Source organism: Tursiops truncatus, chromosome 15, assembly GCF_011762595.2.
Source record: "Tursiops truncatus isolate mTurTru1 chromosome 15, mTurTru1.mat.Y, whole genome shotgun sequence".
Classification (NCBI taxonomy): Eukaryota; Metazoa; Chordata; class Mammalia; order Artiodactyla; family Delphinidae; genus Tursiops; species Tursiops truncatus.
In genome coordinates this window covers 14315641-14329442 of record NC_047048.1, presented here as the reverse complement: position 1 = coordinate 14329442, position 13802 = coordinate 14315641, and the positions used below count along the sequence as shown (strand labels likewise).

General features: G+C 44.3%; 1 protein-coding gene and 1 pseudogene across 4 annotated transcripts in view; one reads left to right on the top strand and one right to left on the bottom strand.

Annotated features, from left to right (window-relative positions):
• TMEM248 (transmembrane protein 248) overlaps positions 1-3919 on the top strand; it is a 32128-nt gene extending 28209 nt beyond the window's left edge. For all 4 annotated transcript variants that reach the window (XM_019921918.3, XM_004319624.4, XM_019921917.3 and 1 more), the window contains exons 6-7: positions 481-624; positions 1192-3919. In XM_019921918.3, coding sequence (XP_019777477.1) covers positions 481-624; positions 1192-1212 — 165 coding nt within the window. In that variant the 3' untranslated portion in view covers positions 1213-3919. The remainder of the gene's footprint in view (positions 1-480; positions 625-1191) is intronic.
• A 7663-nt stretch (positions 3920-11582) lies between these two features.
• On the bottom strand, positions 11583-12653 carry LOC109547698 (chromobox protein homolog 1 pseudogene; annotated as a pseudogene).
• Positions 12654-13802: the final 1149 nt, after the last annotated feature.

The following is a 13802-nucleotide window of genomic DNA, read 5'->3' as shown; positions in this document are numbered from 1 at the left end:
TGGGGGCCTGGCTGGGATCTCAACAACTGGCCGAGCCCGGTGGCTGCTTGCCTGTGGGACATCAAGGAGGAGTGAGTCAAGGCCGGCTTCAGCATTTCCAGCCAGGGGCTTGTCCAAGTGGGGAAAGGCCCAGGAAGGAGTTAGGAGTTAGGAACACAGGCTTGGGCTGTCAGCCATGCAACCTGAGGGCTGTCAGAGCAAGAGGACATAAAGAGAAGAGCAGGGGTTAAAGACTATGGGGCCTTGTCAGGGGCGGGGGGATTCGGACATAGGACCCCCTTAGGAAGGGAAGGTATGGGTGGTGTCGGGAACACTCTGTCTTCACTTAACAAGCTCCAGCGTTAATAGCTTAGCTGTCGATTCCCGTGTGAATTGATAGTTGCGGCAAGTCTGGAAATTGTGCACCCTGATTCCAGGAACCCAGCATTAAAATCCTCAGTAACTCAGTGCACATGTTTCTGGTTTGTTCTCTTTGTTTAGGATGACCGCTCATTAATAAACTTGCACCTCATGCACACCAGTTACTTCCTCTTCGTGATGGTAATAACGATGTTTTGCTATGCGGTTATCAAAGGCAGACCCAGCAAACTGCGTCAGAGCAATCCTGAATTTTGTCCTGAGAAGGTGAGCAGTGGGTGGGGTCTGACCCAGCATTGCACCAGAAGGTCCCAATTAGTCCTTATTCCATTTATTGTGGGTGATTCCTTTCCTCCAGCGAAATTACTTCCTGTCTTTTTATCAGCAGTCATCTCCCCTCAGCCTCAATTATGGTGTTGCATCTTCAACCATATACCCAGGCCTCAGCTGGGAAAAAAGTGTTCTCTAATCCCCACTGGCAAGCGGCTGACCCTGAGGGCTGCCTCCCCTCCGATTCCACGAGCTTGAGAAGTCACCTCCCAGAATGCTCTTCCGGGTTTCCAGACACATAACGCTGTATCGCAGCACAGTGGCTCTGCAGGGTCAGCTGCGTCTTGCAGGAGGCTCAGATTTCTATTCATTCCCTCCTAGATGAGGTCTATTTTCTTAGGGGTTTAATAGTTCCCCTGACTGATAATAGTTGCCCTGACTGATAGACGTGTGCGGTGTGGCTCCCTGGGTTTGGGATAGGACCAGAACCTGGTAAGAGTGCTGGTGGGGCCGAGTTATCCAGGCTTTGCTGCGTGACTGGGCTGCCGTCTTGCTCTCTTCTAGGTGGCTTTGGCTGATGCCTAATCCCACGGCTGCCGTTTTCTGAGAGAGACTGAGAGAACCATAATCATTGCCTGCTGAACCCAGCCTGGGCCTGGACACTCTGTGAATACATTATCTTGCAATGTTGGGTTATTCCAGCCAAAGACATTTCAAGTGCCTGTAACTGATTTGTATATATTTATAAAAAATCTGTTCAGAAATTGGTCCAATGATGCACGTGCTTCGCACTGGGCACCGCCAGAACCCTTCAGCCTCACCTGCGGACTTGGCGGGATGATCCTGAGTAGCGCCGGAGAGGATTCGTGACCTCGCCGTCAGAGCAGGCCATGCTGTCTTTCCCAGGGTCCCAGAGGCGCTTCACTGCTGGTGGGGTTGAGGTTTGCTTTGGTTCTTGTTTCAGCCCGATCTGTACAGAATGTTCAAAACAGTCTGCACCTTTGATATGATACTGCATTTCCAAAGCCACCCCAATCCATTTTGTGGATTTTATGTGTCTGTGGCTTAATAATTATAGTAACAACAATAATACCTTTTTCTCCATTTTGCTTGCAAGAAAACATACCTAAGTTTTTTTTTCCTTTGAAGAAAAAATAGTCACATTTTAATACTATAATTAAGACAGATTTGTGCTTTTATGTTGAGTAAAAAGTTAAATATTTAAAAGTCACCTACATGGTACAGATCTAAGTTTCATTTTCCACGTGGACAGCGAGGAATTCGGTCTTGTTTGAGTTGAGTTGGCACAGAATGTTCCACTGTCTTTTTCTTCTCTGTTGTCCCTTCCCTCCATTATAAAAGTTAAAACAGCTTCCTCACTCAAAAGGGCTTAAAAATGAAGTACACACGGCTCTAGAGTGAAAACGAGCTGTTCTCTTCTGGAATGCAGATGACAGTATGGAGAGAGAGGGTGATGAGTCGGTCTAATAGTTATGACAGGGTTTCTTGTTTTCTTTGAAGAGGGGATGGGTTTTCTTTCCTGGGTGTTCTTTGGTTTTTTGGCATTTATTTTTATGCAATTAACATTCTCAGAAGGAAATGGCAACTAGTAGTAGATCAGTAACATTAAGTAAACGATGCCTGTGAAATTTGAAGGAAAGCAATTCTGATTTGCCATTTATCTGGAAAACCAAAAGCATTTTTCTTTCCTATAACATTTTGATGATCTAATTCCTTTATCCCTGTTTTCCTTCCAAACCATCTTCATTTTAAAACAGTTGTGCATCTTTTCCAGCCCTTTCTTGTTACTTGTATTCTTACCATTTTTCTTTTTCTTAATAACTTTTTGCCTTAACCCATAGTCATTAATGATTTCTGTGTTCTCCCAAGCCATGTTATAGCAGAAGGGCAGTTAAAACCTTGGGCGCGACTGTCAGTCAGCACTTTTTTCTCTTAACTCCAGGTCTGTATTCTGTTCTAAATTAGAACCAGCCCTGCAGTCTGAAATATATTGGCCTAGAACATTTTATCCCAGGCTTTTTTTTTTCTTTTAATATCCAGGCATTCTTAAATGGAAAACATTTGTGGGCTTTTACTTAAGGTTGTTATTAAAATAATCATCATAGTAACTTGATATGTTAATATTCCTTTTTTTCCTTTTAGTATGTTTCAAGCGCAGTAATCATACTTGTCTATCCAGTTTTTTTATGATATGAGTTGCTTACATGATGCATGGCTAACCGGTTAATTTAGTTTTCTCTTTAGAGACTTTGAGACAAGATTGAGAAAGAGCCATTTGGCTTGGCCTTTAGAAACATCAGTATCACTAAGACCAACAGATTTAGAGGAAGCTGCTACTGAATTAATAAAATCCCCATGAAGTAGAGTTACAGGAATAGATTTAGAACTGGCAGAGTAATATAAAAGGAAGACAGGTGAAAAAAGTCACTTGCACTGGTTTGTTCGATCCAGCTTGTTGCTAACATTAATGGCCCTTGTTTTAATCACAGGGACTGGCTGGCATCTGTAGCCAGGGGAGCAGGGACACTGTTAGGCATGAGGAAAGGAAGTGCCCAAAATGCCTGGATGGTATGACTTGTCATGAGGTCGGGTCACTCACTTTAAAATCCAGCATTCTCCCTCGCAGGTGATTCTCAGAGATCTTCCGGAAACCCAGCGTCAGCCAGGTGTACAAAGGGAGGAGGGGAGCCCATGGGGCCTGGGCCCACTGACCCTCAGCAAGCCCAGAGGACCTGTTACTACCTGGGCACTAGCAGACAAGGCCTCGTCCTCTGCTGTCTCCTGCTGGAGGGCCTCAGGATGAGAAGAGTGTCACAGACAGGGTCTGTCTGCCATTCAGGGGTGACCCCGTGCAGGAACACTGGCTCATCCTCAGGCATCTTGGACCAGAGTCCAATAAAAGGTCAGCAACTTACTATTAAAATGGTTGTTTCAGATCATATTGATCTCTTTCCTTTTTCCTTTTGTCCTTTCACTGTATGACTTGAATCAGTTTTGATTCTATCTAGCTGTAAGTTTTTCTCGTCATTAGGAACCTGCCACTTCGGTTGCGTTTTCTTTGGCAGTACGTAGGGATTCAGCATCCTAGTTTTTCAACCCTCCTGCAGGCACTGTGGGGTTTCGAGGGCCAGCGAATCCATTTCACTTACCTTGCTGCATGATGGTCAGTAGCTGATCTGTTACGGCATTCACTCCCAAATTAATTTTCTGTGTTTGAAATATGTGCATATGTGCTTTCCAGAATAAAAAATCTGAATTTGCTGTGTCTCCATTTCCTTCTGTCTGATGGGTGTTTTCTAAGGGAAGAACACGTGCGGTAAGTAATTGGGGGTGTTCTGTAAGCTGTTCTTTCCAAGTGTCACCCGTCGTCAGGATGAGGGGCGGGCAGTGGTATCCTTCTGGGTCTCACCAAGCACACGGGTCTTCTCGCTGAGAGTACAAACCTCTTTTAGTGTATTGGACCAACAAGTGCTCGCAGAGCTGACTCAACTCCTGCCCAGAAGGAGGACGTAATACAGAGCGTGAGGAGCATCTGCACGGGGATGGGAGTTTAAAGACACCCTTCTTCTTATACACGCGCCCTCCGTGTGCACTCAGCCCGGGGCTCCAGAAGCCGGCTCTGACTTCCCGGCACAGAGCTCCCGCGTGGGCCGGGCCTGTTTTGCCAGGAAATGCATCCTCCGCATTTGTAAAGGGCAGTCATGTTCACTAACGTGAATTTTTCCCTTTCCCAGTGGGCAGGGGCTCTGTGGCTCTTCCCTCCCTCGCTCTCCAGCAGGGGCTGGGTGGTAGGGGCCAGCCTCTGGGTGCTCTGTGGGACAGGACAGTGCTGAGGACGGGACACCTCAACGGGCTTTTGCTTCTACCTCCTTCGCTTCGTCCTGCCGTCTCTAGTGCGTGGAACGCTGCTCCCTCCTCGGACTCGGAGGTTTATGTGTGGTGTTTCCATCGCGATGCAGAAGCCCTTGGAGAATAAGAGCTCACATCTTCCTTCCCTGCCGTCTGTAAAATCTGACATGGACCCAGCCCACAAGTCCAGTTGGAGATGGTGCTTTGTAAGCACCTCTTTGTCCTGGTGGGTGCACTGTGCCTGAAGGTCCTCGGACGTGCCCACTGTCCTTGCGGATTTCAAGAGAAGCAGAGTGAATGCACAGACCCGAGGTGTGCTGTGGAGTCCAGTCCAGCTCATTGTGAACTTACTTGCTGTCTTGAACAAACTCTCTCTCTGCCCGTCTGTGAGAGACCATCTTTTTTTTTGTCGCTGAAGACCCCAGACTCCTTACACCATGCTAGTTGATGATGGATGAACTAGAGTGGTTTGACCATTGCAGGAGCAGATAGCAGGTTGAAGGGGGATAAGTTTTGCTTTTGAGGTTATTCACCCTCTTTACTCCAAACTCTTGGTCAGTCAATGACAGATTTTTCTGGGGTTCTTCGTATGTGCCATCACCCATCCAGGAGCTAGAGGCACAGCAGCACGTAGACAAAATGCCTGCCCTCTGGTGGGGAGACGGTCCAGACACACAGAAATATATTTATAATCTCATGGCAGCCAGTGATGCGATCAGGAGGGTTACCTGGATGAGGGTGATGGCTGTGACGCCAGCTGCGGTGGTCGCAGCAGCCATCTTGAGAGAGGTGTGCTTTGAAGGCACACAAAGGGGGGAATTCTGGCCTGGAGCATTCCATGCGGAGGGCAGAGACTGTACTCCTAGGACCCTGGCTTACTACGGGGTGGAGGATGGGAGTCCTACAGGGATTTGTCTTCTTACCTGAGGACAAGATTCCTCCAGGCTGCTGACGGGGTGGCCACGTAGGCGTGGCAGGCCACAGGCTCTGCAGGGAGATGCTGCAGCGCCGTCTGGTCCAGGAAGGGCGTTCTCAGGACTGGAATCGGCATGGCAGGTCCAAACCCTGGCTCCAACTCTGACGGGCCACGTAAGTTTGACTGAGTGGCTTAACCTCTCTGTGCCTGTTTCCTCATCTGTAAAATAAGGATAACCGTACCCACTTGAATGCAGTGAGGATTGAGCAGGTTTGTTTTTTGGGGGTCATTTTTGGCCACACCGTGCGGCTTGTGGCATCTTAGTTCCCTGACCGGAGATTGAACCTGGGCCCTCGACAGTGAAAGCACGGAGTCCTAACCACTGGACCACCAGGGAATTCCCAGGAGCAGGTTAACAAAGCGCTTCGAACAGTGCCTGGCGCTCTGGAAACATTTAACAGTGTGCTGTGGAGGGTGTCCAAGAGCAAGGCTAGTGGGTCACCTCTGGTTACCTTTGGTAGATGAGAACTAACAAAGCAAAGAGATCTCCTCTAAGCTCTAGTCTTCCATCAACAGTGGTGTTGCCTTTGCCATGGGTTCCTGTCATTTGCTGAAGTATTTGAGAACTGATGTCTGAAAAGGATGCGTTTATAACAAACAAATTTCATGAAATAAAAACCACCCTCACCACACATAACACGTACTGATGTTCAAAATTTTTAGTTTCTTCTATTTAATTGAAAAACTGGGCTTAGCCACGAAATTGATTGCATGGCCAACTTAAAGGCAGGCAGCCTGCAATTTCAAAAGCACTGTCCTAGTGCCAGCAGTAATAGTGACCAGGTCATCGACAGATGGTAGCATATGGGGAGGCAAGAGAACACGGTGTTTAGCAGCTTGGGTTTAGGATTAGGAACCGGATTGTCTGGGTTCAAATTCTGTCACTGCCAACTTTTCTCTTGGGGATCCTTGGGCAAGTTTCATTTATACTCTCTGCCACCATTTTTTTTCATCTGTAAAAATAAGGATTGATAATAGCGTTTACTTCCTAGGGTTCTTGTGAGGATTCAGTGCATCAAAATGTGTGGAGCCTATAGAGGATAAATGCTGGTTGTCGTTGTGGAGGCCCAGAGTCAGCCGCTTACCTACATCCCCTCCATGCAGGGGAGCTGGTGGGGGTGTAGGGGCCAGCACTTGGGGGTCAGTTGGTGGAAACAGGACCAGAGCTGAGCCCACGAGCCCTGTCTACCGTCCTATTCACACCCTCCCTACTTTCGTCCCTGGAAAAGTTAAAGGTTAATGGTGCAATTCCACCAGTGATCTGATCCATCGTACAGATTGAACTATGTGAAAGATGACACTTCTCATGACCTCTCTGATGGAAGATGTAGAGACTAGGACGTAGCCCATCTGCAGTCACGAGCACCCATTGATAAAGTGGGTACCTTGGGATGAGGCAGGGGAGTGATGTCGGAGGACGCAGGGATCAGTCCGCTGGTTATGTACTGAGTTCTGGCCCTGCAAGCTCAGCCCCAAAGCTGCATGACACTGAGCCTTCCCTCCCCAGCAGCGCGAGGTCTGCTTTGAATGGAGAGCTTCATTTACAGAAGGCTGATTCACCCACTGGGGCTGTAGCTGGTAGGGTAGAGTCTGGATCCCGGCTGGATCCCAAGCTGTGTCCAAGGCTGAAAAGTTCAGTAATGCCTGGATATTTCTGGCAAAGTGTTGGGCAACTATAAAACAGGACAAATTTGTCTAAACCAGCCATTTCAGGGCGCTGGAAGTTGACCAAAGGCAAGTAAATTTAAAAAATTGAGAAGCATCTATTTATGGAAAAACTTGCTGAACTTCAGGAAAGAACACTGAGTATCTTGCCTGGAGCTGCTTCCATTTCCCTCCTCATCCCCAGTTTGTAGTGCTAGCAGGGTGAAGGTGTCTCTAAAAACTAGCAGCTTCATTGTTGGGCTTGATCTGGAGGGAAAGGTGAAAGACCCGTGTGCAATGGCATTGTCTGTAAAAATAGCAAACTCAATAGGAAATGAACGGGGAAAGCCCACAATTTTGTTAGCCTGAGGCTGCAGTCCCACTTGGAGCAGGTGGCAGACCAGTGGACTCTATAGAAATTTACCAAGGAACTCCTGGAAAAGCGAGAACCAGAGAGGTTCCACACATCCCTGGTTGAATGGGAGGCTGTGTGCACACACACGGGAGACTCAAGAAAGCTCAAGCTCTGTGGTGGAAAGTAAAAGCTGGGATAGGCTTGAAAACAGATTGAATTTTGAATAGGATTCCCCACTCGGCCCCAGACCTATGAGCAAAGGGTGAAAGCCTTACTGGCTCGAGTGTTTGATCAGAACCTCAAACCAGTCATTGCTGGTCTCCTGTGCTATACAGATCCAGGGGCAATCTCTCGGGAGTTTTTATTTTACAAAAAAATAAAAATATAAATTAAACTGAGCAGAGACATCCTGGGCTACATACCATGGAGAAGATAGTTTCCACAGATTGAGTATAGGCAATTTACTAAAAGCAAAACAATAACATCAGCCTTGGAGGAAAATCAGAATCCACAGGTGCTACAATGTATTATCTAAGATGTCCACTTTTTGGGACTTCCCTGGTGGCGCAGTGGTGAAGACTCACGCTCCCAAAGCAGGGGGTCTGGGTTCGATCCCTGGTCAGGGAACTAGATCCCACATGCACGCCGCAACTAAGAGTTTGCATGCTACAACTAAGGAGCCTGCCTGCTGCAACTAAGACCCAGTGAGCTAAAACTAAGGAGCCCACGTGCCGCAACTAAGACCAGGCGCAACCAAATAAATAAATATTTAAAAAATAAAACGTCCACTTTTCATCAACAAAAAAAGGAAAGTAAAATTAAAGATACAGTACCATTTACAACAACTTAAAAATGTTTAGGTATATCAAACTACCACTGGCATTTTTCACAGAACTAGAACAAAAAATTTCACAATTTGTATGGAAACACAAAAGACCCCGAATAGCCAAAGCAATCTTGAGAACGAAAAACGGAGCTGGAGGAATCAGGCTCCCTGACTTCAGACTATACTACAAAGCTACAATAATCAAGACAGTATGGTACTGGCACAAAAACAGAAAGATAGATCAATGGAACAGGATAGAAAGCCCAGAGATAAACCCACGCACATATGGTCACCTTATCCTTGATAAAGGAGGCAGGAATATACAGTGGAGAAAGGACAGCCTCTTTAATAAGTGGTGCTGGGAAAACTGGACAGGTACATGTAAAAGTATGAGATTAGATCACTCCCTAACACCATACACAAAAATAAGCTCAAAATGGATTAAAGACCTAAACGTAAGGCCAGAAACTATCAAACTCTTAGAGGAAAACATAGGCAGAACACTCTATGACATAAATCACAGCAAGATCCTTTTTGGGGAGGGAGACGCAAGAGGGAAGACATATGGGAACATATGTTTATGTATGACTGATTCACTTTGTTATAAAGCAGAAACTAACACACCATTATAAAGCAATTATACCCCAATAAAGATGTTAAAAAAAAAAAAAGATCCTTTTTGACCCACCTCCTAGAGAAATGGAAATCAAAACAAAAATAAACAAATGGGACCTAATGAAACTTCAAAGCTTTTGCACAGCAAAGGAAACCATAAACAAGACCAAAAGACAACCCTCAGAATGGGAGAAAATATTTGCAAATGAAGCAACTGACAAAGGATTAATTTCCAAAATTTACAAGCAGCTCATGCAGCTCAATAACAAAAAAACAACCCAATCCAAAAATGGGCAGAACACCTAAATAGACATTTCTCCAAAGAAGATATACAGACTGCCAACAAACACATGAAAGAATGCTCAACATCATTAATCATTAGAGAAATACAAATCAAAACTACACTGAGATATCATCTCACACCAGTCAGAATGGCCATCATCAAAAAATCTAGAAACAATAAATGCTGGAGAGGGTGTGGAGAAAAGGGAACACTCCTGCACTGCTGGTGGGAATGTGAATTGGTATAGCCACTATGGAGAACAGTATGGAGGTTCCTTAAAAAACTACAAATAGAACTACCATATGACCCAGCAATCCCACTACTGGGCATATACCCTCAGAAAACCATAATTCAAAAAGAGTCGTACCAAAATGTTCATTGCAGCTCTATTTACAATAGCCCAGAGATGGAAACAACCTAAGTGCCCATCATCGGATGAATGGATAAAGAAGATGTGGCACATATATGCAATGGAATATTACTCAGCCATAAAAAGAAATGAAATTGAGCTATTTGTAATGAGGCGGATAGACCCAGAGTCTGTCATACAGAGTGAAGTAAGTCAGAAAGAGAAAGACAAATACCGTATGCTAACACATATATATGGAATTTAAGAAAAAAAATTTCATGAAGAACCTAGGGGTAAGACAGGAATAAAGACACAGACCTACTGGAGAACGGACTTGAGGATATGGGGAGGGGGAAGGGTGAGCTGTGACAAAGTGAGAGAGAGAGGCATGGATATATATACACTACAAAATGTAAGGTAGATAGCTAGTGGGAAGCAGCCGCATAGCACGGGGATATCAGCTCGGTGCTTTGTGACCGCTTGGAGGGGTGGGATAGGGAGGGAGGGAGGGAGGAAGATGCAAGAGGGAAGAGATATGGGAACATATGTGTATGTATAATTGATTCACTTTGTTATAAAGCAGAAACTAACACACCATTGTAAAGCAATTATACACCAACGAAGATGTTAAAAAAAATGCTTAGGTATGAATCTAGCAAAAGCATATATAGAACATATATGCTGAAAACTATAATATACTGATAAAAGAAATCAAAGAAGACCTAAATAAATGGAGGGGCATATCATGTTCATGATTGGAAGACTCAACATAGTAAAGATGTCACTGCTTGCCAAATTAAAGATATAATACAATTCCTATCAAAATCCTAGCAATGGTTTTTTTAGACATAGAAAAGATTATTTAATTTATAATTAATTTTTATAATTTTATAATTATATAAATTTATAATTTTTAATTTATAAATTAAAATTCATAAGGAAAGCCATAGGCCCTAGATATCTAAGGTAATCTTGGAAAAGAATAAAATCACCCAAATAAGCCTTACTATATAGCTACAGTAATGAAGACAATAGAGTATTGGTAGAAGGACAGATGCATAGATCAATGAAATAGAGGAGCCCAAAAATAGACCCACACAAGTATGCTGCTGGATTTTTAAAATATAAATCTATAATTTTATTAAGACGAACTGACAGTGTTGGTACGAAGTTTACATTTAAAAGTTTTCACAGAAACCTAACACATGCCTTTTACAATGGAGTTCTAGATGCAGTTCTAGATGATGTCAAGAACTGATGGATCTCATGAGTCATGACAGCATTTGGGGTTTTAGTTAATGCTTAGGATTAAAAAAAAAGTTTTGTTTTAAAGTGAACCACTGCCCCAGTGTGAAAATTTAATCTTCTCCTGAGACCAGGGCTTTTGAAATCATTCAACTCTTGAAGTGCTTCAGTGAACTTGTGCTGTCAGTGACTGAACTCTGCCACCAATGGTTTCAAAGTTCAAAAAACAGAGGCTCCAAAAGAGTTTTCCACCCTAAGAGCACCAGCCCTCGTCTTTCCCTACTCTCCCACCTCCTGTACCACCCTCTGCCCTTCCCCAAATACTTCAGCCAGTGGCTTGGATGGAGAAGCTGATATTTATAACCTCATGACTGGAGAAGAAAGGGTCTTCTTGTCAATTTCAGGAATCAGCACCTCTAGGACAGAATGACCTGCCTGTGTATACACTCCAATAAGACTTTTCCTCCTCAGCCGGCTTCAATCCCCCAAAATGGCAGCTTCGGTAACTTCGTAACTGGCTTAGTCCTTTGCTGGGAACAGCATTATGCTGAGGCAGGGAACACCTTGGCTTCTAAGTTTCAGGCATTCGCAGCTTACAAACGATCTCTCACAGTCCTCATTTAGGTTGCCAATGACATTTTTTGAAAGGATAAAATATTCTGGACACAGAATCAAATCATCATTAGTTGTTCTTTCCTTTGTTTCACCATTTACTCAATCAGTCCCCAGATTTTAACAAAAATGACCCTAACCCATCTCCCTTCTTCCCACCCCATCCCTCCCGCCCCAAATAATACACCAGTAACGGCCAAAAACTACATCCATGCTATGCTGTAAAAGTGCAGAGTTAACACTATTGAGAAGAAGGCTGTGGGTTGTGGAGATGCTCTTTGAAGATCTACAGTTATCTTCTGCTCTCCCACATCCCAGCCTGCAAGTTTTGTCCTATGTAGAAGGCCCTTTGCCTTTCTCAGTAAAGTTCAGAATGGGTGGCCTTGAAACACTGACCGTCCTTCCCCTCCACTGGGATGGGTGTGCAAACTATACAGCATAGAGCAGCTTTAAAGCACTTGGGCTGCTGTAGGGCACAGAAACTATACTGGCTCTTCGAAGGACATCTTCTCAAGCCACCTCCATGGTGTCAAGACAAGTAGAACTCCTTTCCCCACTCGAACCCCACGGTCAGACGTGACAAGGGCTGGTACTCAGGAGAGTTAATTCTTGTCATCTTTTTTGTCATCATCCTCTGAGGGGTAGGAATGCCACGTCAGCCTTTCCTCATAGGAGGATATGACAACCTGTGGGCACTTGACATTGGCTTCCTTGGCAGGGCCCAGGTCAGCCTCATCAGTTTTTCCGTTTCATCAGGAAAATGAGTTCTCCACTGGAGTCTATAGCTCCAATAATCCACTCCAGTTCCAAACCCTGAGCAAAGCCTCGTGGCTTTTCTGACTCTTCTTTCTTCTTTGGTTTGCTCTCCTCCCCCTTATCTTCCGAATCAGAATCAGCTTTGCGTTTGCCCCCCTCTGATTTGTCTGTCTCGTGTGCTGTTTCCTGTGACTGCAGGAACTCGGCAGTGAGGTCGGGGCAATCCAGGTTTTCTTCTGGCTCCCATGTGTCGTCCTCATCTAAGAACCCCTTCCGTTTTAGGAGGTACTCCACTTGGCCCTTTACCACTCGATGGTCGAGAACTTTTTCTACCACATATTCTTTTTCCTCTTCTTCTAGCACCTCCTCCACTTGCTGCTTGTTTTGTTTTTCCCCCACAGTGCCCGCCAGCTTTCTGCTATAAAGGGTGACGCTGCTCAGAGCAGCGCCCACGAGCCTCAGAAGAATCAGGGCCACGCTACTGGCGCTTTTTTTTGAGGAAAATAATTATTTAACAAGTAAACATGAAAACAATGGTTAAAAAGTCATGGCACAGACACATGGTAAGTCATTTATAGACATTTAGTTAAGGTTATTAGGAGTTTTAATAAGCTAGGAAAATGCTTACTTTTTTTTGAATTTCTGAATTTTATTTTATTTTTATACAGCTGGTTGTTTCTTCTTTTTTTTCAGTAAAATTTTGCAATTTATATCATTCCTGTCCATTTCTTTATTTTTTGAATTTTCTTTATTTTTTACACAGCAGGTTCTTAGTAGTTATCCATTTTATACATATTAGTGTATATATGTCAATCCCAATCTCCCAATTCATCACAGCACCACCACCTCCCTCCACCGCTTTCCCCCCTTGGTGTCCATACATTTGTCCTCTACATCTGTGTCTCTATTTCTGCCCTGCAAATCGGTTCATCTGTACCATTTTTCTAGGTTCCACATATACGCATTAATATACGGTATTTGTTCTTCTCTTTCCAATGTACTTCACTCTGTATGACAGTCTCTAGGTCCATCCATGTCTCTACAAATGACCCAGTTTTGTTCCTTTTTATGGCTGAATAATATTCCATTGTATATATGTACCACATCTTCTTTATCCATTCGTCTGTTGATGGGCATTTAGGTTGCTTCCATGACCTGGCTATTGCAAATAGTGCTGCAATGAACATTGGGGTGCATGTGTCTTTTTGAATGATGGTTTTCTCTGGGTATAGGCCCAGCAGTGGGGTTTCTGGGTCATATGGTAATTCTACGTTTACTTTTTCAAGGAACCTCCATACTGTTCTCCATAGTGGCTGTATCAATTTACATTCCCACCAACAGTGCAGGAGGGTTCCCTTTTCTCCACACCTCCTCCAGGATTTATTGTTTCTAGATTTTTGGATGTTGGCCATTCTGACTGGTGTGAGGTGATACCTCATTGTGGTTTTGATTTGCATTTCTCTAATGATCAGTGATGTTGACCAGCTTTTCATGTGTTTGTTGGCCATCTGTATGTCTTCTTTGGAGAAATGTCTATTGAGGTCTTCTGCCCATTTTTCAATTGGGTTGTTTTTTTAAATTGAGCTGCATGAGCTGTTTATATATTTTGGAGATTAATCCTTTGTCCATTGATTTGTTTGCAAA